This window comes from Caretta caretta, chromosome 10 (assembly GCF_965140235.1).
Source record: "Caretta caretta isolate rCarCar2 chromosome 10, rCarCar1.hap1, whole genome shotgun sequence".
Classification (NCBI taxonomy): domain Eukaryota; kingdom Metazoa; phylum Chordata; order Testudines; family Cheloniidae; genus Caretta; species Caretta caretta.
Window position 1 is genome coordinate 70,222,877 of NC_134215.1, and position 24,014 is coordinate 70,246,890.

The 24,014-nt window shown below is 48.7% G+C and overlaps 2 protein-coding genes across 7 annotated transcripts in view; one reads left to right on the plus strand and one right to left on the minus strand.

The window, feature by feature from the left end:
• The first annotated feature begins 58 nt into the window (after positions 1–58).
• POLG (DNA polymerase gamma, catalytic subunit) lies at positions 59–22,758 on the plus strand. 4 transcript variants are annotated; one of them, XM_048865668.2, is made up of 23 exons: positions 59–329; positions 1,413–2,067; positions 2,511–2,706; positions 3,967–4,134; positions 5,094–5,240; positions 5,784–5,863; positions 6,496–6,678; positions 7,269–7,420; positions 7,752–7,875; positions 8,931–9,155; positions 9,702–9,822; positions 11,020–11,097; positions 11,411–11,530; positions 12,173–12,333; positions 13,829–13,882; positions 14,290–14,407; positions 15,016–15,205; positions 15,309–15,555; positions 16,026–16,148; positions 16,876–17,044; positions 18,536–18,744; positions 20,505–20,665; positions 22,147–22,758. In XM_048865668.2, exons 2-23 carry the CDS (start codon positions 1,475–1,477, stop codon positions 22,209–22,211), a joined length of 3,684 nt encoding a protein of 1,227 aa, XP_048721625.2. In that variant the 5' UTR covers positions 59–329; positions 1,413–1,474; the 3' UTR covers positions 22,212–22,758. The 4 variants fall into 4 exon arrangements, with proteins under 4 accessions (XP_048721625.2, XP_048721626.2, XP_048721628.2 ...); XM_048865669.2 differs by having other exon boundaries at positions 59–264; XM_048865670.2 differs by having other exon boundaries at positions 62–329; positions 15,016–15,151.
• The window catches only part of FANCI (FA complementation group I), a 34,608-nt gene continuing 32,332 nt past the window's right edge, over positions 21,739–24,014 (minus strand). For all 3 annotated transcript variants that reach the window (XM_048865665.2, XM_048865667.2, XM_075133169.1), the window contains 2 exons: positions 23,760–23,885; positions 21,739–22,712 (listed from right to left, as the gene is read on the minus strand). In XM_048865665.2, the coding sequence (XP_048721622.1) occupies positions 22,647–22,712; positions 23,760–23,885 (192 nt within the window). In that variant the 3' untranslated portion in view covers positions 21,739–22,646. The remainder of the gene's footprint in view (positions 22,713–23,759; positions 23,886–24,014) is intronic.

Below are 24,014 nucleotides of genomic sequence, written 5' to 3' on the forward strand. Positions count from 1 at the left end.
ATAGGAAGCTGAGAATGCGGCCTGGTCGCTGTGGATGATTCCATCCACGCCGCGGACAGGGGGAAGAGAGAGAGCCGGACACCCGGAAAGAGCGCCCGGCGGTGTGGGTTGGTCCATTCGGGCACCGCCCCCTGCTTGGCCAGGATCGTCTGAGCTCGGTTGCAGCCTCGAGACCTGACTCGCAACGCGGCCGGCGGCAACTGCCCCGCCGCTGCGCCACCCCTGCGGGCCGGGCCGAGCAGCCCCGAGCGGCGGAGCCAGCGGGTGGGGGGAGCCACCCCCGCAGGCTGAGAACTATGCGGGGTCCGGGGGAGGGTGGCTGAGACCCGGTGAGGGGAATGGGGGGGATGAGACCCAGAGGGAGGCGGTGAGGGGAATGGGGGGGGAGGCTGAGACCCATGGGGGGGTTGAGACCCATGGGGGGGTTGAGACCCATTGGGGGGGTGAGGGGAATGGGGGGGATGAGACCCAGAGGGAGGCGGTGAGGGGAATGGGGGGGGGAGGCTGAGACCCATGGGGGGGTTGAGACCCATTGGGGGGGTGAGGGGAATGCAGGGGATGAGACCCAGAGGGAGGCGGTGAGGGGAGGCTGAGACCCATGGGGGGGTTGAGACCCATTGGGGGGGTGAGGGGAATGCAGGGGATGAGACCCAGAGGGAGGCGGTGAGGGGAATGGGGGGGGGGGAGGCTGAGACCCATGGGGGGGTTGAGACCCATTGGGGGGGTGAGGGGAATGCAGGGGATGAGACCCAGAGGGAGGCGGTGAGGGGAGGCTGAGACCCATGGGGGGGGTGAGACCAATGGGGGAATGAGGGGAATTGGGGGGGATGAGACCCGGGGGAGGGGGATGAGGGGAATGGGGGGGAGGCTGAGACCCATGGGGGGGGGTGAGACCCATAGGGAGGCTGGGGGAGGGGTGAGGGGAATAGCAGGAGGCTGGGGCGGGTGAGGCTGAGACTATAGGGATTGGGGGGGAGACCCTGGGGGATGAAGGGAGTTCCCCTTTGCAGAAGGGGAGGCTGAGACATGTAAGGGCGGGTTTGAGGGGAAGCTGAGACCCGTTGTGGTTCTGGGAGAGGAGATTGGCAGAGAGATCCCTGCAGGGTAGGGACGGTCCCATGGATGGTAGGGAAAAGCCAAAGGGGAGGAGCTTTGTGATGGGATACATGGGGTTTCATTGACCCATGGTAGGGTGGAGTGAGCTTCTGGAATGGGATAAGCCAGGTAGTTGCAGTATCACGTTATAGCCTTGTCTACACTGGAGGGTTTTTTCTTAAACTGCCTGTGCTGGTTCTGCTCCAGTGTCGCTCGTGGTGGCTCCAAGTGCTCAGGTTCTTTGGGAGGGAGAGGAGAGGGGAGCCTCAAATGAATTCTGCTAAATTTCAGTCCTTCTGTTGGGCTTCTCTTTGCAGACCTATCCCATCAAAAAGGGCAGACTCTTGCCCGTTCTCCATATTACTAAAGTTTTTTGAAGATGACACATTTGCTCTGGAGGAAGTCAATAGCACATCTGTTTCCATCACTGAGAGCCAGGCAGCGGAGATGTGCCTCAGGTTCTTCTGCCAGTCGCCCGGTGCAAGAGGAGGTTATGCAAGATTCTGGTACCAGTCAACGGCGAATGAACCCACTAAACATCCAGATGCTGTCCAAGGTTCTTCACAAGCAGATTTTTCGGGGTGCTCAGGTGCAGTACTCAGATGCTGACATCAAGAGGAGTGTTGAACATCTGCAGAAGCATGATCTGTGGGGCAAAGAGACAGCCACGCTCCCTGATGTAGAGCTGCAGCTGCCCCGCATGTATGGGAGCGATCTTGATGAGCACTTCCGAATTCTGGCGCAGAAGCAGAGCCTTCCTTATTTGGAAACTGCTAATCAGCTGCTCCACTGTGAGGTGCCCCCCATGCCCTCACAGTGGGCTTGGGAAGTTGGTTGGACACAGTATGGACCCAATGGTGAGAGGAAGGCTGTAGACTTCCCTGAAGAACGAGCCTTGGTGTTTGATGTTGAAGTGTGCATGGCAGAAGGCCGTTGCCCAACACTGGCAGTGGCTGTTTCTCCAAGTGCCTGGTAAGATGTGATAACTGTAATATACAAGAGAAGCCACAATACTAACTGTTACCACAGTGGACATGGATGGAGGAGCAGCAGAGCTGAGCTTCTCCGTTGTGCTAAATACTTGGTTTGATAGGGAGTAAATGATCCCATGGAGCTGTAGCTATTGGACATAGGCCAGTTCTAAAGCCTATGTGAAATTCCAGTTTGATTTAGTTAGTGAATTCAGTGCTGGTTTCACAGCCTTGGTGCATGAACAGGTAAAACTTGGGCAGCAGCTGTGCAAACTTCCCTACGCTGCTTCCTGCCAGTGTAGCTCAGCCCTGCTTGAAAAGTCAAATTCTGGGGCGGAAGAGGAATTTGGCTCATCCCTCCTTAGTCCTTCTACTAAGACTAGCAGAGGGGAATCAGTCTTCACAATTTGAAGTATTCCAGAATATAATGTGGTTCCTTTCCAGGTACTCCTGGTGCAGTAAGCGGCTGCTAGAAGAACGCTATACCTGGTCCAGCCAACTGACTCTGGCTGACTTTATCCCACTAGAAACTGCTCTGAACTCAAGCTGTCTCACCAAACAGGACTGGACAGAGAGATTGGTGGTGGGTCACAATGTCGCCTTTGATCGAGCACACATTAAAGAGCAATACTTGATCCAAGTAAGTACTTTCCTAATTTATGTCCATTTCATCCACCTGCTTTCTCCTTGGCTCTGTGCATGCGTTTGAGGAAAGCCACTTAGGACCTGATTTTCAAAATTGAGTGTATACAATAAATTAGTTAAATGTATAATTTATTTTACAAAGTTAATTTGCTAGGGCAGTTACTGCTAGTTACATTTAACCAGCCACTTGCATGTACGCTCACCTGATCTGCATCTGCAGTTGTAATTATACACAAATTACGCATGCTTTTGTAAGTATAATTGCACTCACCTAATTTTGAAGGTCAGGTTTTGTGCCTTAGTTAACTGTAAGATAGGAATAACATCACTTCCACACCTCATGGGAGGGATTGTGAGCTTTGTTCCATTAAGGGTTGTGAATTGCTTTGAGATTCTCAACTGTAAAGTGTTACAGAGGCAGCAGTCTGCCTCTTGGTGCTTTTCAGTTTCCTTTTCCTGTGAGCCAAAGTATAAGACATTGTGCTTAGCATCAGGAAAGTCATGAAGACCAGAGCTGGCAGATGACATGGACTTCAGTAGTCCAAGATCTGCGACAAAAATAGCTTGTAAGTAGTGGAACGAAGCAAGACATTTTGGTAGCATCTTGGTTTACTGCCATAGTACAGGCCTGGATTCTTTCATTTCTGACCCGAGGAGCCTTTAGAACACAGAAGGAACAAGCACTCCCATTGCTGCCAGAGTTGTACAAGGGCTTGGATCTGTGTGATTGATTTCAGGGCAAGCTGTCCAATCTGGGTGTCAGATTTTGTCAGTTCAGCATGAAGAAGAGCAAGATGTTGAGTCTTAAAGTCAAGTTCCAGTTGATTGCCTGTGTGCAATCACAGAACACTAGCAGCTCAGTCACTGGACTGCCTCCCCACCATCCACCTAGCTCCATTCTTGAGAAGCCTGAGTCCATGAATTGTGAAAAAGGCAGTGGCTCCTTGACTGCCTGTTCTCAAACCCAGCAGTTCTCAAACTGTGGGCCAGCCAGAGCTGAAGTCAAAGCCCCAGCCCCAGGGCCAAAGCCCCAGGGCCAAAGCTGAAGCCCAAAGGCTTCAACCCTGTGTGGCAGGGCTCAGGTTACGCCTGGGGCTGAAGCCCTTGGGCTTTGGTTTTGGCCCCCCACCCAGGGCAGTGGGGCTCAGGCTTTGGTCCCCTCCTCCTCGGGTTGTGTAGTAATTTTTGTTGTCAGAAGTGGGTCACAGTGAAAAGAACTTTGAGAACCGAACCCATAACTTGCTGTGCATTTTAGGGCTCCCGAATGCGTTTCCTGGACACCATGAGCATGCACATGGCCATCGCAGGGCTGACGGGATTTCAGCGTAGCCTCTGGATGGCTGCTAAGCATGGCAAGAGGAAGGGATTGCAGCAGGTCAAACAGCACATGAAGAAAACGCGCAGCAAAACTGAAGGGCCTGCAGTGAGTAGGAGAATCACTGAGGAAATTTGTGCATCGCTAACTAGTGCTATAGAGCCTAACTCTTCACTTTTTCTTCACTAACATAGAGCCTTCACTTTGTTTCCTTAGCATTTAAAAGCCTCCCCCTTCCTTCCCCTCCACAATGGACCTAGCTCTGGCCTTCCCAAAGGAATGGTTTCATGGATGGCTCCATTGCATTGTCTGAAGGAAAAGAGTCTCTAATAAATGTTTTATATTGTGCTGTTACTGGCCATCTCTGTAAACTCCAGTTGGGGTCTAAAAACTGAGCTAGGCTCTTTATTACATGTGATGATATAGGAGGTAGAAAGGGACTGCAGTCAGAACTCTGCTGGTGACCTAGTGCATAAGGCACAGTGGAGCCATCTTACACTCCTGTAGCTTCAAAGGAGTAGGAAGTGGTTGGTGACAATAAAGCCAGTAGCTCTGACTTGCAAACACAGGAGGAGCAAGTCTGTGGAATAAGGGAGTGCCCTTTTACCTTGACAAAAACAATCTTGCTCCACTGATATATGTTCGGAATACTGCTGCAAAGATTATTGTCCTCGCCTGTCACTGTGACCATATTATCCCTCCATTGGATCCCCCTTCTCTATTGCCTTTGTGTCTTCTCCCATGCTACCCCTTATTGCTCAGAAGGAGCTACCTGTAAACATTTGCAAAGCTACCTCATTATCCTCCTCCAAATCCCCTTCCAAAACTCTCCTTTGCCATGATGCCTACAAAAACCTTAGATTATACAGAGACTATCTGTTGTGAGTTTGCACAGTGCCTAGCACTGTGAGATCCTGGTACATGACTAGGGTTCCTAGACACTATAGTAATACAAATAATAATTTGTATATAGTCTGTTTTCTTATCATAACTGTACTTTAGATATATTATTTAGCTGCCAGTTCTTTTCCTGCCCTGAGCTGGCCTGCTGGCTTGTCTCTTTACAGATTGGCTCATGGGACTGGGTGAACATCAGCAGTATTAACAACCTTGCAGATGTGCATGACCTGTACGTTGGGGGTGAGCCGCTGGAGAAAGAGGCCCGTGAGCTGTTTGTCAAGGGGAGCATGAGTGACATCAGACAGAACTTCCAGGTAAGGGGGAGCAGCTTCTGGGAGAGGCCAGGGGAGGAGGAGCCAGGCCTGGGGGATTTCTTTAATTATAAAAACAAAACTCTCAGCAGGAATAACATTTGCTAGCAGCATGTTTTCCATTTCCTTGTAGTGGCTTTTGGATACATACAAAGCATCCCCAGGAAAGATGGAGCACTTTGTGCTACTGTTAGTAGTCTCCACAGGCAGCATCTCCATACTAATGATCAGGGCAGTTACAATTGGGTCCTTTTTCTTGCTAAGTTGGTGCACGTCTCTGTCTCCCAGCACATTGCCAATATGGCCATTGGTTGACTAAGATTTGCATGCCTCTGACCCAGACTACTGAGATTTCTTTCCCAGGGAGAGACCTGAGGGGAAGTTTGTGAGGAAGGGGTAGAAAACTGTTGTGGAGGTATTTAGTGTAACTGGATGACAGTCACAATGACACTAAGTTATTGCTCCCCTGGGCTCGACCAGTTCATTGCACTATGCTCTATACACACAGTCTAATCTTCCTACTTGTTGCCTGTTTCTTTCCCAAAGGAACTGATGAAGTACTGTGCCCTTGATGTCCAGGCCACTCATGAAGTGTTCCAGAAGCAGCTGCCACTCTTCATGGAGAGGTGAGAAGGAGTTTGACCTCAGCCAACACAAAAATTAACTGTTGCAAGGAGCCATGAAAATCTGGCCACAGATACAGGGAATTTGGCACAGTTGCTGCAGTCTTATGCAGTCATGCTGAGGACCTGAGTTTGATCCTCTTGGAGATGTGGGGTAAACTCATTTCCAGCTTGGCGATCAGCATCCAAGTTCTTTATGTTGTGGAAAGTTGCAATGGCAGATGGGTGCCAAAACTCTGGGGCTGCACAGAGCCCCATTGCGTGGGGACCCTGATCCCTCTCTCCTGGCTAGAAGGAATAAGCATCATAATTTCACACTCAGATAAAATGGGCAGCTCTTAATGAGAGGGATCCTGTAATGAAGCTCTCGTGGATGGGACTGAGGGATCTTGTTGGTGAAATCGACTTTCTTTGCTTGCCCTACATACAGATTCATATTAAGGCCTTCAGTAATTGCCGGTGTAGGAGGGCAAAAGCCATAGACAGTTCCGGGCAGTAGCGTGAGGTTGGGAAACTCCTAAGTGGAAATAGAGCTGAAGTTACAGATTTTGTATCTTTAGTTGTAGAATAGCCTAGTGCTTACAGGCCAAATGCCTTCTGGGTTGTGCTTAATACCATATGTATTTGTGCTGTAGATGCCCACATCCTGTGACCTTTGCAGGGATGCTGGAAATGGGCGTTTCTTACCTGCCTGTCAATCAGAACTGGGAGAGGTACTTGGATGAGACTCAGGACACCTATGAGGAGCTGCAGAAAGAGATGAAGAAATCCCTGATGAACCTGGCCAATGATGCCTGTCAGCTGCTTTATGAAGAGAGGTACCAGCTGGGTCAGCATCATGGCAGGGGGAAATGCAAAGGAGGAAAGGGCTTAGATCCTGGCACTTAGTGCAGGGAGAGAAAGCATTTTTCATTTTAAAACAGCAAAGGAATTTACTTAGCATTGATACGACAATAGTGTGTTTAGATGGCTAAGGAGATTGTTGATCACCAAATCTGTCCCCATATTCGTAAGGGCTGGCCCTCAATCCAATCCCTAGCAGACAAGTGTTCACAGCTCAGAAACTATCTTTAGAATTGGCACCAGCTTGTTAGCAGCCTCTGTAGAGGCTGAAGATTCAATGGAGACTGGATTTCTGAGTGCTCAGTCTGGGCGAGGCATGTTGGCAAAGGGTAGTATGCGGGAAGCTGGCATTGCTGTGGTCCACTGCTTTTATTCTGTTCATAACTCTCAAGTTAATGCTTCATAGGGAAAATAGTCAAAAATTAGGTCTGTGTGTATCCCTCCTCGTCCCTGGTAAAGTAAACTGGAACCAGGTGTCAGAATTCAGGACGTCGGCAGAGTCTAGATCAGGATGTAGAAACGCAAAGCCAAAACAAGTTACGTGTAATGTTGTTCTGCCATGCAGATATAAGGATGACCCGTGGCTATGGGACCTGGAGTGGGACCTACAGGAATTTAAGCAGAAGAAGAAGAAAACAGTAAGGAAGAAAAATGAAGATGTAAACAGCGAGCCAGCCAAAGTGGTGGAAAAACCGTCTGCCCTAGAGTGGCAGGAAGGTAGTGCTCTTGGTGCATGCACATGGTGGGGAGGTGAGGGTGGAAAACGGGTTTAATACCAACTATCTCTAAGTTCTAATGAGGTTGCAGGAAAGACATGTAGCACAGAGTCTAAGCAGTGGCAAATCTGAACCATGGGAAAGTCCAGCTGTCAAGTAGAGGCATAGTCAGTGTAACTTTCTAGAAAAGGAGGAACAGAAACAACTGAGCAAACATTGAATCATGTATTAGAGTGCGCTGTCGGAAAGGGCACTGTTTCTCATCATGCTGCATTCTCAAGTGGGTGCAGAGAGAACATCTCTTGCTGAGGTTACGTTTATTACAAAATCAGATCCTGGTCCCCCCAGTGAAGAGGAAGAGCTGAGAGTCCCTGAGAGATGGGCCTTCCTGGAGCATCTGAAGGAGACTATCAGTTTGCTACCAAAGAGAACCCAGCACCTGCCAGGCCACCCGGGGTGAGTCATTCAAAAGGGATTTGCATAACTCACCACCTAATGGTGACTTCGGTTTGTAGATGGAAACATTTCCAGCTGCTATTACAAATCTATGGATGTGTTATCTGAGCTCCTCTTCCTGCCCATGGGGCCAGGGTATTCCAGCTGTCCAGTCCTTTCTAAATGCCTTTGTTGTTGAGCATTAAATGTCTAACAGGTGGTAGAAGGGTAGATGAAGTGGAGAGCCTGGAAACTGAGTGGATGAAGTATGTACCTTTTGCTTCAGAGGCCAGGGTTACACTCTGGCTGTTGTGAGATTAGTGGGTCCCAGTTTAGCTTTCCGTAGACAGGAGATCATCTCTGGAAGCCGCCACTAAGAATTGGGCACATTTAAGTGTTCCGCTCAAAGTGGCCTGTGCTGAGCCAATGTGGAAATTTAAATTGCCTCCCACTTCTAGAGAAGATGGACCCTCCTGCATGTTGGAAGCATTGCAGCTACCCCATGGCCCTGCTATCTGGGGTTGAAGGTATACTCAACATATACATTGTTCTATGCCCAAAGAAAATCTGAAACTGCCTCTCAAGGCTGGCAGTTCTTGAGAATGGGTTCCTGAGCTGGAGCATGTGCTCTTCCCAGAAGAGGAAGAGAAATCCCCATACTCCCAAGATTTCTCATACTCCACTTCTATCCTTTGTCCCAAAGAGACAGAAAAAATATTCAAGCTTCTCCAGACAGATGGCAAAATCATTCCCCTGTCCCTTAGACATGCAGCACTTGGAAGGTGTGTGCTTGAACATGTAGGTAGGAGACAGCCACTTAATGTTTCCTTTTGATGGGAGAGTTCCACTCAGATGGTCTCGCATTTGCTGATGGTCCCATTGATCATTCACTGGATGCTGATCAACTAAGTGAGCCCGACAGATGTAAATGAAATAGGATGGACCACCTCGAAACATTAATAGTGAAGGGAATTTCTCATGTTGTCTTGTTAACCAGGAAATAAATGGGGAGGAAACTTTGAACTGCTCTTGAAGCTTTTCTCCCCAACCTAATTGTTACTGTCTTGGGTCTCTAGATGGTATCGTAAACTCTGCCCACGCCTGAATGATCCAGATTGGGTGCCAGGTCCCAGTCTCATGAGCCTTCAGATGAGAGTGACACCAAAGCTAATGAGACTAACCTGGGATGGTTTCCCACTGCATTACTCTGAGAAGCATGGCTGGGGCTATTTGGTGCCAGGGAGGAAGGACAATTTGCCAAAGGATCTCTCAGAGACAGAAGAGCCATCCTGCCCACACAGGTAGGAGAGTGAGAGAGATGGGATGCGCTATCTAAGGAGATGTCAGCAGTAAAGCTACTGTATTCACCAAGCTGGAAGAGAGTCCCATGTTGCTAAGACTTCTGATCTTTAGTGGTTATTTGCTGAACAGGTTTGGGGAGTGAGGTTCTGGGAAGAAGGTCAGCAAATTAATCCAGAGCTCCAAAGTCTCAAACTGCTTGTCAATCAAACAGGGCAGTAACCTGAGGGCATTAAAGATGCATCTATTCCTCCCTGAACAGAAGCCTGTGCTTTTCTCCCTTCCTATTAGAGAAAAAACCTCGCTGGCTAAGCAGTGTTTGGCTGGGAATCTTGGCCTCTCCTTCTGAGGGATGCTGGGGGGTACGTTGCCCTTATTTTCATCTTTTTATCTGAACAGATGTCCTTGTGGAGCCTGGTAACTGTCCTAGGGCGCTGCTTGTGGCGGTAATAAATTCCACTTCAGATGCTCGATATGAAACCTGTCTCTGCTCCCAAAGACACAGGTTCCTGAGTACCATTCATCTCTCGTTTGCCTTCTCCCTCTAGGGTTATTGAGGATCTGTATAAGGAGCATTGTAAGGAGAGAGGGAATGAGCAGCCTGGCTCACTGAACACCTGCCTTGAAGAGGAGCTCATGTTAACAGACAACAGCACTATCTGGCAACAGGTAAAGCTGGGTTTGCTGGAACTGAGGGACGAAGGGAGTAGAGGCTCAGAAAACTTGTCCAAGGCACCTGTTCCCCCTGGAAAAGCGTGACGGACGTCCACCTGTTTGAGTGAGAAGAGAGGGCCCAACTGCCTTTGGCTCCTGCCCTGCAAATGAACCGGCACCTTCAAACAAACCAACTATCCCCCTGGGTTCCTCAATCATTTTCCCTGTGGCTGGCTTTCTCGATTAGCCTTGCGATTCACACGGGGGTTGCTTTCAATGGTCATTTCCCTGAAAGGAATCTTGATTTTTATTATTTTTTCTAATATATGAACAGAACATTAAAAAATACCGAGTTCAGTTCAGCTCCACTGAACCAACATCTGACCTCTTCACTCCCATAGTCCCTCTGGTTTTCAGCTACTAAAAGTCTGGCCAGGTGGCTACCCTTCTCAGAGATTTGTTAATGCCAAATCTTAGCAGCCTGTGACTTGGAGCAACTGAGAAGTCATTTCAGAGAGGGTTGAGGGAAAGAAGGGAGGGTCTGAAGTAGTGAGAAGCAAGAGAATTTCTTGTAGCCTGGAACAGAGAATCCCATTTTGGAGCCCAGAGGCCCTCTTCTCACAGACATTCACTAAACCCCCATCCTGTTCTGCACAGCTGCTTTCTTGCTGGTTAAACACTTTTTTGTGCTTATATCCAATTAAAGTGATGTAAGAAAGGGGACTGGCCGGCTTGGATGGGAATGGGGTAGAGAGCCTCTTTCATCCCTGCTGCTGATTCAAATCCAGCACAGTGATAAGTGACAGAGTTCTTGTCCTCTGATGGCTCTTCAGCAGCCTGTGTGAAAAGAACTGGCCTCTTTGCTGAGAGTCTCGGCAGAGAGGCCAGAGACTAATAGCTATGGAGCCTGAATTCCCCATTTGCCCCAGGGTGGTCTCTCCAGGTCATTACTGCACATTATTGCCCTGCTGCTTCCTAGTCTGTACCTGTTTCAAGGATAAACAGATGCCTAAAGTCGTCTTAGATATCAAGCTGACACCTTTCACCAACACACAACTCACTTTAAAAATGAGGAAGCTGGAGAGCTGTGGGCGCAACAGTGGTGCTGGAGAACAGCAGCCCCATACTATAAGAGGTTCCTGGAAGAGCTGTCTAGGAAGCCAAAGAACATACTAAGAAGCTCTCTGATCCTTCTGTCCCCTTTGTTTCCAGGTGGAGGTGCTGAGCCAGTTGGAGATGGATACTGATCTGGAAGCTGAATCAGACAGAACAGCTAAAGGGCCCAGACAGGTAAGTGGAACGTGGGAGTGTGTCAGCTAACTGGGATTCACTGAACAGGTGCTTCTCCAAGCAGAACAAGAGGACCCAAGCTCCTGCATGGCTGACGAGGAGCAGTTCCCTCCATAGCAAGGTCCCTTTAGGATGCTGCTCTCAGGAGTCCAATGGATGTCTCCATTGTAGTGTGTGAGGAGTCAGGCTTTTATTTCCCGGTGTTTGTGTAGTTGAGTTGGCACTATCATTAACTAGGTGCTTCCCTCACCCCTGAGGCTTTTCCTTCTTCTGGCTCTAAGTTTAGCAAGTGTCTCATGCTGGATGGTTTCAGGGAGAGACTGCTTACCTGGAACTGGAGTGTGCGGAGAGCCAGCCTATATATCACCATGGCAATGGCCCTTACAATGATATCAACATCCCTGGCTGCTGGTTCTTCAGGCTGCCTCATAAGGTGAGTGGAGTCCATAGAATGCTTCTTGTTTGTTGCTGAGCCCTCCGTGGAGTGCAGGGCATGGCGTTTGAGACCCATGGCTGGCTCCAAAGGGGGAGCGAGTGACATATCTGGAGACCATTCCCCCTGCACTGACCCAGCTATGCTCTTGCTGTCCTCACTGGGGTGTACTGAACAGTTCCCCACTGAAATGCACATCAAGTACATACCTCGCGTTTCAGATGAGACTGTACTCAGCCTCCCTAAAGCCCTTTACTGGCCTAACTGGACCAAGTCCCAGCTCCTCACTTTCTCCTTCAAGGCTTTGCACGGTCTCTTCTTCTTCATCCTCTCTGCTCTCCTCTCCCCTCCTCCCTCTATGGCTCCTCACTTTCCCTCCTCCCACTCAGAATTGTGTACCTTCAGCTGGATTAGCCTCCCAGTTCCTGTCTGCTGAATGCACTTGCGCTCCTTCTTCAGCCTCCACTTCTTTGATGTAGCCACCTGCCCTGGTCAGCAGCTCATGGCAGGGCTGGTGTTAAGGACGTGCTTGTACAGATGTGGAATGGGGCAGGGAAGTGACCAGGGCTTCATTTCTAGTTAATAATAATAACTGCCCAATGCACAGAGCCAAGCCAACTTCCCTTTCTTTTGCTGTTAAAGGATGGGAATGACAACAATGTTGGAAGCCCTTTTGCCAAGGATTTTTTGCCCAGGATGGAGGATGGCACCCTACGGGCCGGCACTGGGGGCACTGATGGGACAAGGGCCCTTGAAATTAACAAAATGATCTCGTTCTGGAGGAACGCTCACAAGCGAATCAGGTGAGATAGACACTAATTCCTCTCCTCCCCCAGTTAAACTGCGAAGTCCCCACCCATGGGGGATCTGCTGCGGAGTGACCAATGATAGCGGGATTTGCACAGGAACTGTGGCATAGTGCACCTCTGTACGCTGAGGCATTGGAGGAGCATTAGAGCTGATAAAGGAAAGAGCCCTGAAGGCCTCTAAAGAGGCTGATCCATGGCACAAACTTTGCATGCCTAAGAAAAAAAGGGATTAGGCAAAGAGCCCAAATGAAACTCTAATGGGTGAGACCAGGAAGGGAGCTTAAACAATGAGCAAGCAGACTGGGTCAAGAATCCTAGTGCTGTGGATCTGGGGCTGGAGGGGCAAGTGTCTTCAACTCCCAAGGAATGCAATGGCAGTTCAACAGGTGCTCCTATGGGTAAGGGTCAGGGGAATGTCAAGGCCCAGCTATATCTAATATGGAGAAACTCTCCACTAGGATTCCTAGGGACTGGGGTGGGAGGATTAGACATTTAGTGCTGCAGAAGTACTCTCAGACTATTACAAATCTACAGTCCATTTGCCCCCACTGTTAGCACTTCCTGGAGTCAGGCAGGTAAATGCACACGTTGGGGGGTCTGGTAGATTTGCTACTAACTCCTCATAGCAGAGTACAGTAACTTCAAAATTGTAACATGCCCCTTGACCACTGCTGTTTTTTGGACAGGGCGCTCCTCCCATGTTAAATATCACTGTCTGTTTCCTTACAGTTTGCTGTGTGGGGTTGTATCTGCCTGACCACATTACAGGGGGCTAATCTGAACTGTGGTACTGGAGATGCAGGATCTGAGGGAGGAAAGCAGGTCCGAGGGATGAAGCCCCATCTCTTATCACAGCCTCAATGTCCTATCCTGTGAATGAATGATTTTGCCCCATGGTCTGGATTAAGCTGAAGTTTTCATCCCTCCGTTTAAAGCATTTTTTCCATGTAGCATTCAGTTAGAGGTGGGAAAACAGCAAATGTCTGAGTGGCTCCTGATCACTCTGCCCATTGGTGGCACCTTTTTACTCCTCCATAGTGAGCAGCAGCCATTGTTAATGGGAATGGGTACTAACTGGGCTGTAGGAGTGTGGGCAGTGCCAGAATGTGCTGCTTCAACCCAAGCAAGAGGACAGATCTCCCACAAACTAAATCTTTTGGCAGTCAAAAGTACCCAAAACCTGCTTAACTGATCATTAAAATTGCCTTGCCCTCGGCACATGCTGGCATGGCAAGGGCTAGAAGCACCATGGAGACAGTATGCTCAGCTCTAGTGTGTGGGCCTTGAGCAGCTGAAGGAAAGAACCTGAGAAAAGGGGATGCAAACTTGGGGGTGGGGGAGAGAGACTGGGTTCCCCAAATAGAATTGAAGATCCAGGGTGAGATCTTCCCTTGAGGGGTTTTCCTGGCTCAGCTGCTGCTGTTCATGGCCTTTCTCTTCACAGTCTGTCTCACTGGGGCCCTGGCCTCATGTGTTCTTGTTTCGACAGCTCCCAAATGGTTGTGTGGCTGAAGAAAGGGGAGCTGCCTCGATCAGTAACTAGGTATGTGAGGAAATGCCATACAGGTCAGTGGCCTCTGTTCAGTTAAATCTGACCTTTGACTAGTGGACCTTTCTTTATCTGAGGCTATGGGAACCTGAATCCTTAAGGGGGTCAGAATTGGGGCAGTACAAGGGGAATAGTCTCTTTCCTAGTTCCCCTACTTCCTCCCATCAGTCTCAACTCTCTGGCCTGTGTTGACCCTGGAACTAGCTCAGCAATCAGGCTCCAAGATGGGATTATAAAAGGACTTTAGAAATGCAGTCCCATGTGATGGATCTTTCTTGGCTACAGCCACTGGGAAGTCCCTTTCAGTTACTGATTCTCAGTGTGGGAAAAGCCAGAGCCAGGCCGCCTTCATTCCTGCTGCTCTCCAGTGGGCAGGCAGTGACGCTCCGCTTCTATTCCAGACACCCGGACTATGACGAGGAGAGTAATTATGGAGCCATCCTGCCGCAGGTGATAACAGCAGGGACCATCACTCGTCGGGCTGTGGAACCCACCTGGCTGACTGCCAGCAATGCCCGGGTACAGAACTAGCTCTTTTTGTGTTCTGGAGAGGGATTATTTGTGGAGCACAGTGGTGTGGGATTTCTCCTGCCATACAGGGCAGGATATCTCAAGCTAGCGACAATTGTCCTGGATTAGAAATCAGACTTGGGGGAGCGGGGGTATGTCTTGGGTTGGGTGTGAACTTTGTAGATCTCAGAGGCTGGTTCTATAATTCTTTGCCCTCTTGCCTCGCTGACATGAGTTGGCCTAGTAACCTAGGGCTGATGAGATCCAGAAGCTCAAGGGCTGAGAGCAAGACCTCAATGAAAAGGGAGTTAGAATCAGTGGAGACCTTCTAGACTCCATCTGGGATGCAGAGGCCCTTACAAAGGAATGCAGGTAAGAGTGGAGCAAGGCAGTAGCTGGTCTCCTTGCCTGGATTCCCCTTGTCAGGAGTGTCTCTGGCTGACATTTCTGTACTGGAAGAGCTGTGTGCTGTTAACACCACATGATACGATCTTCCAGGAAAGCAGGATGCAGAGGCCAGACAGCCACTGGAGAAAAGTTGTGTTTAGCCTGGCAATGGTACGGGGAAGGGAGGTGTAGGAGGACGTGCTCAAAGTGGCATCAATCTATGTCCGCAGGCTGACCGGGTAGGCAGCGAGCTTAAAGCCATGGTCCAGGTCCCTCCGGGCTACTACCTTGTTGGAGCAGATGTGGATTCCCAGGAGCTCTGGATAGCTGCTGTCCTCGGGGAGGCTCATTTTGCTGGCATGCATGGTGAGAGGTTCAGCTGGAGCAGCACCGCCCTGCGATCATGTGACATGGACTGCAGTTAAGATGCTGGGCCAGGATGTAGCATTGCCATGGTGATGCTGTGAGGTCTGACTCAGACCCCTTTCCTGTCTGCATTAACCTCCTCTCTCCTGCACCCCAGGCTGTACTGCATTTGGCTGGATGACTCTGCAGGGGAAGAAGAGCAACGCCACAGACCTGCACAGCAAGACGGCCTCTACAGTGGGGATCAGCCGGGAGCATGCCAAAGTCTTCAACTACGGGCGCATCTATGGGGCAGGCCAGCCCTTCGCAGAGCGCCTGCTTATGCAGTTTAACCACCGGCTGACGCAGCAGCAGGCAGCTGAGAAGGCTCGGCAGATGTATGCAGTCACCAAGGGGATCCGGCGGTGAGTGCTGCCTTGTGGTTTAACTTAGCAAAGCTTTGATGTAGAAAGCTGTGGGGAGTGTGATCTGTCAGTGGCATTGTTGTGTCCACTGTTGAAGGAGTTGGCCAGAAACTTGCCACGCTGTTAGCTCAGTCTGTCTCCAGCTGGGTCATTCCTCCTGGGATCTGGACCAGAAGAGTCCTTTGGTAGGTTGGCTGCCCCTATGGAGCTGCCTGAGATGAAACTGTCTGTCTCTGACATAGACAAATCCCTCCTAATGAGGTGAAGGTAGAGCACATTGCAGGCTGCTGGGCTCTCCTAGAGTCCTGGCCTAAGTGTCCTGAATCTGGAGCTCATGCTTTTTGCCAATCAAGAGTTAATTAATTTGAAGCCTCTGAGCTGGCTTGCTCAGTTCTATAACCATGAATCTTGTTCCTGAAACTCCAGGATATCTCAGATGCCGTTTATCCCTACTGGTTCCTATTTCCCAGGTATCACCTTTCTGAGGAAGGGGAGTGGCTAGTGAGAGAGCTGGGCTTACCAGTGGAGAGGGCAGAGGACGGTTCTGTGTCTTGGCAGGACGTGCGAAGGATACGGAGAGAAACCACGAAGAGGTGAGGGAGCAAAGCTCGAGAAGAGCCTCCGTTTGTGTGAAAGGGAGTGGGGGTGGGAAATGGGATGCGCAAGCCCTCGGATGTGTGCTGTGCCAGTAACAAGGGGAAAGGAGAGCTGGTATACACAGGAGTCCTATGTCCAGAAAGAGGATGCTGGTGAAAGAGGCAAGTCAACAGCAAAGGCGGGAAACCATTTTCATCAGTAATGTCTAGAGAATCGGGCAAGTCAGTAGCTCTCTCAATCAAATGAAATTGGAGGCCAAGGGCAATTTTAGCTTTTGTGCAAGGAAAGAGACAGCCATGAAATAGTCAGGCTTTGGTCAGATTTCCCCACCAGCCTCCGCCAATGCACTTTAAGCCTAATCTGCAACATTCCCTGCTATTGCAATCCTGATCTTCCCTCCTCCCGTCTGTCCCCACAACTCAGCAATGCACCTCGTCCTGACCTGCAGCATCCCTGGTTTTCCAGCTCAGAACTTCCATGTAGCTCTGCTGACACGTTTCTTCCACAGAATCTCCTGCTCCTTTAGTTAGGGGCTTCCCTTCCTGCCAGTCTGCTGATGTGTCATAACCCTAAGTCTGCAGAAGTGAAAAGCTAGTGCAGCTGAGCCCCTTATTATCCATAGTGACTTTCATGACAGCTCTGACCCCAATGCCTCTGCAGAGACTGTTCTGTGACAGGTTCCTGGGGGAAGATGTAGTGACACTTCTATTCCCCACACCGCAGGTCGCACAGGAAAAAGTGGGATGTGGTATGCCAGCGTGTGTGGGCTGGAGGGACTGAGTCAGAAATGTTCAACAAGCTGGAAAGCATTGCTATGTCTGCCTCACCGAGAACCCCTGTGCTGGGCTGTTGCATCAGCAGAGCCCTGGAGCCACCTGCGGTCAAGGGTGAGGTAAGAGCAAACCCTAGCCTGACCCCCAGCTCTGACTTGGCCCTGCAGAACTCTTGCTTTCGGTGATTGTCAGTTTGAATGAGATGGCCTTGGCACTCCCAGCTAGCCACACTCCATGTTGCCGTGCTGGGAACTGGAGTCCGGACAGGCTAACTTTGTAGGAGTTAAGTCACTGCATCCTGCTCTATTCTGTTCAAAGTACGAGTGGCCATGGGACTGCTGGCTGGTTACCAATACTGCCCTGGATTGGGAACAGTTTGGATCATCCTGTGGAACCACAAGTTTATTGGTGCTCAACCCGTATCCGTTTTGGTGCTGCTGTAGTTCTCAGTAGTGCTGCCCTGGGGCAGACAGTGATGCACAGCAGCTTTGCTTGAAAGTTTTGTGCTACAGCAAAGAAAACATTTAACTTTTAGGACACACACGCACCACTCCCCACCCCCCGTACTCAGCATATGCTCTTGAATCAATTGTCAGAAGCTGAGTTAGACTGAATCAAAGCTAGGTTCTTACAGTGCCTGTCATACCCCAGGTGTCTCTGCAGCTATGGGGTAGACAAGGGGGTCTAACCTGCCTTCACTTGCACCACTGATGTCAAGGAAGTCACACAGGTGTGTAGGCAGAATTGGGCCCTAGTAATTTAGGACCTCTGTAGTCAAATGCAACAGCGGCAGTTCACAGAGTCTGCAACATTGCAGCCACTTCCCTTGCGGGAAGGAATATGGTCAAGACAATGGGATTAGTCCCAGTGCTTTCTAGAAACGGCCACAGGCATTTTCATTTCCCCCCAGAACAGCCTGTAAAGGGGTAGGTTTAAGTCTCATGTGAAGGATGGCATCTTCAAAAGTGCAACGTGCACCCAGTCCTGGTGAAACAACTAAACCCCAGGGCCTTGTGAGTGGGAGTAGTGCCTGCTGAACCCATTGACACCATAGAGGCCTGTGAGAATGTGTCATATCCTCAGGAATAAGAGAGAACATAACAGGAGTTCAGCATACTCACCAGCAAGTAGATAGCTGCAGTAACTAGTTGTAAATGGCTCCTTCAGGGGTGAGGCTGCTTGCTTCTGCTAGATTTAAAGGGTCAACGCCCCCACGAAAAGCATGCTGGGAACATGCTCCTATAAAAGGGTAATTGTATAATGAGGGTTGGTTAGCGTCTAGGAAATAACAAAAGTTGTTGCTGTTGTCTCCTATCATTCTATTACAGTGCCCTTCTGTAATTATGTTCAACTGGTATATAGATATCTTGCACAGATTCTGCCAGCAAAGTTCTGTTTCTCTCCAGTGGGTGTGCTTGGGGTTTTGGGTTTGTTTTTTTAATGGGATTTTGTATAGTCAAACACTGCCCCAGCAACACAACCCTTTCAGTCTTGTTATCACCAACTGTTCCTATCGTGTGACCCCACGAGAACAGACTTCCCCAGGGAATGTGCCTGCTCTAGGAATCTGTTCTGGAACCCTTCTAGCTTCTGGTTTGTGTTTCCTCCAGTTTGTAACCAGCAGAGTGAATTGGGTGGTGCAGAGCTCAGCTGTAGATTACTTGCACCTAATGCTGGTGTCCATGAAATGGCTCTTTGAAGAATTCAACATTGATGGGCGCTTTTGCATCAGCATTCATGATGAGGTGCGCTACCTGGTCCAGGGTGAAGATCGCTACCGGGCAGCCCTAGCCCTGCAGATCACCAATCTCCTAACACGGTAAAGTCTCTAAAAAACTCAGCAGCATTCCAACCATGCTGTTTCAGAGGGGCAAAACTGCAGGGCATGTGCTTCCTGATGGGACAGAATAGGCGGAAAGTGTTGGTATGGTAGGAAAGTTAAGAGATGTTTTGTCCTTAGTGAATGTGGAGTTGGCCGAAAGAGTCAAGTTAGCAGCACCAGAGACTGAGTTCCTTTTAATTCACCACCCAGGCTAACACAGGCAATTACAGATAAAGCTTCCCCCTTCTTGTGGGCCTCACTCCTGATCTAAACAGAGATCTATAAAGTGCATCGGATGAAGTGAGCTGTAGCTCACGAAAGCTTATGCTCAAATAAATTGGTTAGTCTCTAAGGTGCCACAAGTCCTCCTTTTCTTTTTGCGAATACAGACTAACACGGCTGCTACTCTGAAACCTGTTATAAAGTGAGAGGGGCAATCAGGCTCTGTAGCAGTCAGTCCTTAACCACTCTGCTAACAGAGGCAAATTGGGGTACTAGGGTTTTTGATGTGAATACCCCCCCACACACACACCCCAATTTCACACAGGCCCAACAGCCCTTGGGTGGGAATTGAACTAGAACCTAATTGCTTTTAAAGTTCCAAATCTTGAAGGCTTGTGTGTGTCAAAAAAATCTTCCCTTATATAACTGAATGCAGAGCAGTTCAGCTTTATGGCTCTCCTAGCAGGGGCAGGAATGTATGTCAGTACCTGCAACACTGCTGTGCCAGAAAATGCTCCTAAGCTGCTCCTGGCACACGTGCACGTTAAAGCCCTGTACTGCCACAGCAGAAGTGACTCCTTCCTGGTGCCTGGGTCCTGCTACTAGTAGCTTTCCATTATGTGGCTGCACCATGGTCACAGCAGTGAGGCAGCTCTAGTGATTCAAACCCACATGGTTTTTAATTTGTAGTTTAAAAATTAGTTTTGAGATAACTTTACATGAGTCCCCTTATCAGCACATCCCAGCACTGTTACAGTGAAATAGACTAAAGCAGAGCTGCTTGCTCTTGCATCTAGTTAAGTATGCCAGTAAACAGAGCATCTCTGTGCCCATGTGGTGCTCATGCCTTGGCAGCAGTGGACTTCACACTGGGAAAATTTCACACTCTCTCTCTCGGAGGATTAACCGGAGTTAAGTGTCTGGGTTCTTCCTTTCTTAGAAGGGAAACTGAACATACCTTGGCTCTCTTCCTCCCACCTCCTCTTCAGCAATACCAAAATCCTGTTACTGTGTAGTTATAAAGCACTTTACATCTTCAAAGTGCTGTGCAAATAGGATGCAAAATAATCTTTAACAACCCACTAACGTTCTTTGAAGCTATTATTACTGCAGGCAGGACTAGGCTTGATTAAAACAGAAGTTCTCCCTCTGTTAGAGGGTACCAAGCTTGTTGCTAACTGTGAAGTCAAGGTCCTTGCTACCTTTTAAAGCCTGATAGAACCAGCTCTACAGCCACTGGGAGTGTCAGCACTGAAGGAAAGCTCTTGGCAAACCAGTTGTACCGCCCAGCAATTGCCTTGTGGTGGTTGCTAGTAGAATAAGCCTGCCTTGATGAGTCTCCCACCTGCCAGGGCAATCTGAGGATCTCAAAGTAGTGGTGGATATAGTGAAGAGCTGTGACAAAGCACTAATTGGCCCACTTGCAGGTCTGAGGGTAGCTCCTGCAACAGAGCTCAAATCAGCTGCCCACCATAAGAAGGGAAAGACTCTCCTAAGGATTAAGTATTTACATGCAGTGACTCTTACTCTTTCAGGTGCATGTTTGCCTACAAGCTAGGCCTACAGGATCTGCCTCAGTCAGTGGCTTTTTTCAGCACTGTGGATATTGACCTGTGTTTAAGGAAGGAGGTGACCATGGATTGTGTAACTCCATCAAATCCAAGTGGTCTGGAGAGGAGATATGGCATCCCACTAGGTAAGTATCATCTCACACAAGCTAGGCGTGAGAAGCAGATGATAGCTTATTGAAGCATGAACAGCTAATCTCCCATATGTAAGTAGCAGCACTTGCTTCTAAATGCTGTCACAGAGCTGTGTTCAGCTAGGAGCTTTGGTTGAGCATTGCTCTGTCACAGTCACCTGATAGGTACAAACTACTTACTGTAAAAACAAAGCACAAATTCCCATAAGGCAGTTGCCTGGCTCTGTACAAAGACCATGCATGCTGAAAATGACCACATATTTGCTTGTACCATCTGTTAGAACGTTCCTTTCTCAGCACCAAGGCCAGCCTGCATTTCCAATCCAATGGCACGATGTGGAATTCCCAGCTAAAGCCTGTTCTGTGTGTAAATTCTGGGGCAAGTCCTAGAGGACTGCCACCTCCCTGCTGGGTGATGGGTTTGCAGTAACATTGTGCAAACTCCTCTCGCTTGCTGTCCCTTTGTCACCCCTACACGTATGTCCACATTGGAGCTGGAGAGGTAGATTCTAGGTTGAGTAGACATACCCATGCTATCTCTGATCAAGCTAGCGTGCTAGAAATGGAGCGACAGCACCATAAGAGGCTAGCCAATCAAGTACATACCTTCGGTCTCATGACTATATTCAGTGTGACTAGCCCATCCTGCTACCTGCACCCTCATTTCTATTTTTAGTGCTCTAGCTTTGAGCTAGTGTGGGGGGGTATGTACACTTGACCTGAAAATTACACCTCCAGCTTCAGTGTAAACACCTCCTAAGACTCTAGTGCTTTCGTCTCTCTCCCATTGACTGTTCTTAGCACAGCACAGCCTTGTTGAGAAAGCTGCAGACAATTCAAGCTGAAGTCATACTAGTACCCACCAATTCAGGATAAAGTGATAATTACTCATCGCTTGACAAACATCTTAATTGATGCAAATAACTTAAGTAGCAGCTATTTAAATACCTCCTGAAATGTGAAACTGTTCTTTCAAGAACCAACTGCCTAACTCTAGAAGCATAGATGAGTAGGCAATTAGAAAAGTGAATGGTTCAATGCATTGCTTTTAAATAAGCCACACAATACCTCTTTAAACAACCTTTATTGGTAAAGCTTAAGCCAAAGTGCATTTTAGGAAAGGCGCAACAAGTCCTAGTGGTAGGAACCTCTGACTTCTCTCCAGGACCATGGACCAAAGCAGCCAAGTGTATTACAGCTAAAGTCAGCAGAAACAAGAGAACACTATAGTCCAACCACAGGAATATTAATAAACTGCTCCTTTTTTTCACTATACCACCATAGTTGGCTTCTCTATTCCTATCTTTACATCCTACAGGTGCAGTGATCTTGTATTCACAGAGGGAGCATTAGGGCCTTTAAAGCAACAAAACAGTGGAAAACATGGTGTTGGCAGGGGTCTCTCACTTTTATGCTGTGGGCTTTCAGAAAGTGCCCAAGTGGAAATAATTTAACAGCTTACAACTGTCTTTCAGGTGAAGCTCTGGATATATATCAGCTTATTGAAATAACCAAAGGCTCACTGGAAAAAAGAAAATAGAGCTGGAGACAACCAGACTGTAAGACTCTCAAACAATTAACTTATTGGCAGGGAGTGCCAATGCTTGTGGTCCTTGCAAGGACAGGGCTCCTGGTAGTAAACCAGCCCAGTTGACAAATCCTTGTCTTGCTCTAAGAAGAAGGGACTTGGCTGAGGGAGAGAACTCCATTGAAGCAGCACATTCTAATGGCAAAGGCAGCTCCCAGAACAGTGTCCAAACAGCCTACCCAAAGCTGAACTTTTAGCTATAAAATACAAGGTCTTGCACAGATTGTGCATCATTGGGCCAGCATAGCTCAGGCAGCCGAGGGAGAGTACTTGTTTTCCATTGCCAGAACAATTTCTTTATAGGTACAGTTGTCCAGGGAATTGCTGACAGTCTGCAACAGAAAAGCTGTGCTGGGTGAGTGTTACTCTGACAAGAAGGCAGGAGCTCTATTTTTTTCGTCGTCTTTTCTTTTTGGGTTCCTGGCTCTCAGCTGGCTGTTCTGCTGCAACAGTCTGGGGGGGGGATATCAATAAAAGCATGAGTTATGCTACTGAAAAACAGGCTTATGTGGTTCTAACTTAACAGTTTATCTACTTCAAGAAACCACTCACACGGAATGAGAACTAGCTCTGTTCTTTCCACATCATGGCCAGTGTTCCTCACACAGATACTGCTAGAAGCCCCATTAATGCACGCTTGTTTTATCTGGAAATCAGACTGAGTATAAGCCCTGAGGCAGGAGCCTCCTTATTTTGTTTGTAGTGTCTACCCCAAAAGGGCCCTGACCACTGTTGTGTTACAGTAGATCCCTAAGGGAACAAACCGATTAAGCCTCTCGGAGGCAGGACATTCTAGCACTCTCACAAATGCATCAGTCAGAGGGGAACAGATTCCTTTCCTGTGGAATTTAAGGAAGGCCAATATGCTACTCTGCCTTCAGCACTGGAAAGCAAGATAAGGCAGTGCTTCTCTTGAGGTTTTTGTTATAAGAGTTTATTTTATCCTAGACGCACACTCCCCCATCTTGGATACAAGTCTGTTGGGTTAAGAGCAGTCTGTAAAATGCAGCATGAGTGCCATTGAGTTAAGAGACATCTGTAAACACTGATAGTCCTGGAGCCAAGAAGCACTAAGAGTTTAAAAGCACAAGTCATACCGTGCAAACCTGATTTTTTTCCACCCACGCTAGAAAATCAATAGTATGGGGGAACACAGCAGAATTAAGCTGTGGGCTTTTCTAAAGTACTGCTATAATGTCTCCGTTTTATTTTAAACTGATTCATTTGAATTGGTACTGGCCTATTGAGTGAAAACTAGCTCAGGGCAAAGTGTTAGGCTAAGCAACACAGTGTCACATTACAGGGATGGCAGAGTTGGGTCTCTACCATTTCACTCATTAAATGGGCAGATAGTAAATTAGGGATTCCCCTTTAAAGATGGAACTAGGGCAGGCTCACTTTACACTGATTTCACACACATGGAAAGCCCAGCCTCAGCTGGATCTCAGAGAGAATGAGCCCTCCATGAGCCCTGGCACTTGCTCTTGTGAGAGTTCTGACCTGGTCATTGTCTGGTTCGTTCTCAGCATCTTCAGTGTTCTTCTCCTGCAGCGCACTCTCTAGTGTGGATGCATTGATGCGGAAGTCCCGGGAGGTGCTCAGCTTCATGTACTGCATCAAGTTCACCTACCGTAACCAAAAGACAATGAGTATTTCAAGGCTGATCGCTAGGAGAGAATGCTACAGCATTAATACCTGTTGTAGTGCAGCTTTCTACCACTGCCTGCTCCTCCCGCCTAGTGCCAGGGCAGAGTC

Excerpts from the sequence above, each read along its gene's own strand:
- POLG (XM_048865668.2), top strand. The coding sequence starts at position 1,475 with ATGACACATTTGCTCTGGAGGAAGTCAATAGCACATCTGTTTCCATCA. Across the intron at positions 7,876-8,930 it reads CACCTGCCAGGCCACCCGGG|ATGGTATCGTAAACTCTGCC; the intron begins GTGAGTCATTCA and ends TTGGGTCTCTAG. Across the intron at positions 18,745-20,504 it reads ATCACCAATCTCCTAACACG|GTGCATGTTTGCCTACAAGC; the intron begins GTAAAGTCTCTA and ends TTACTCTTTCAG.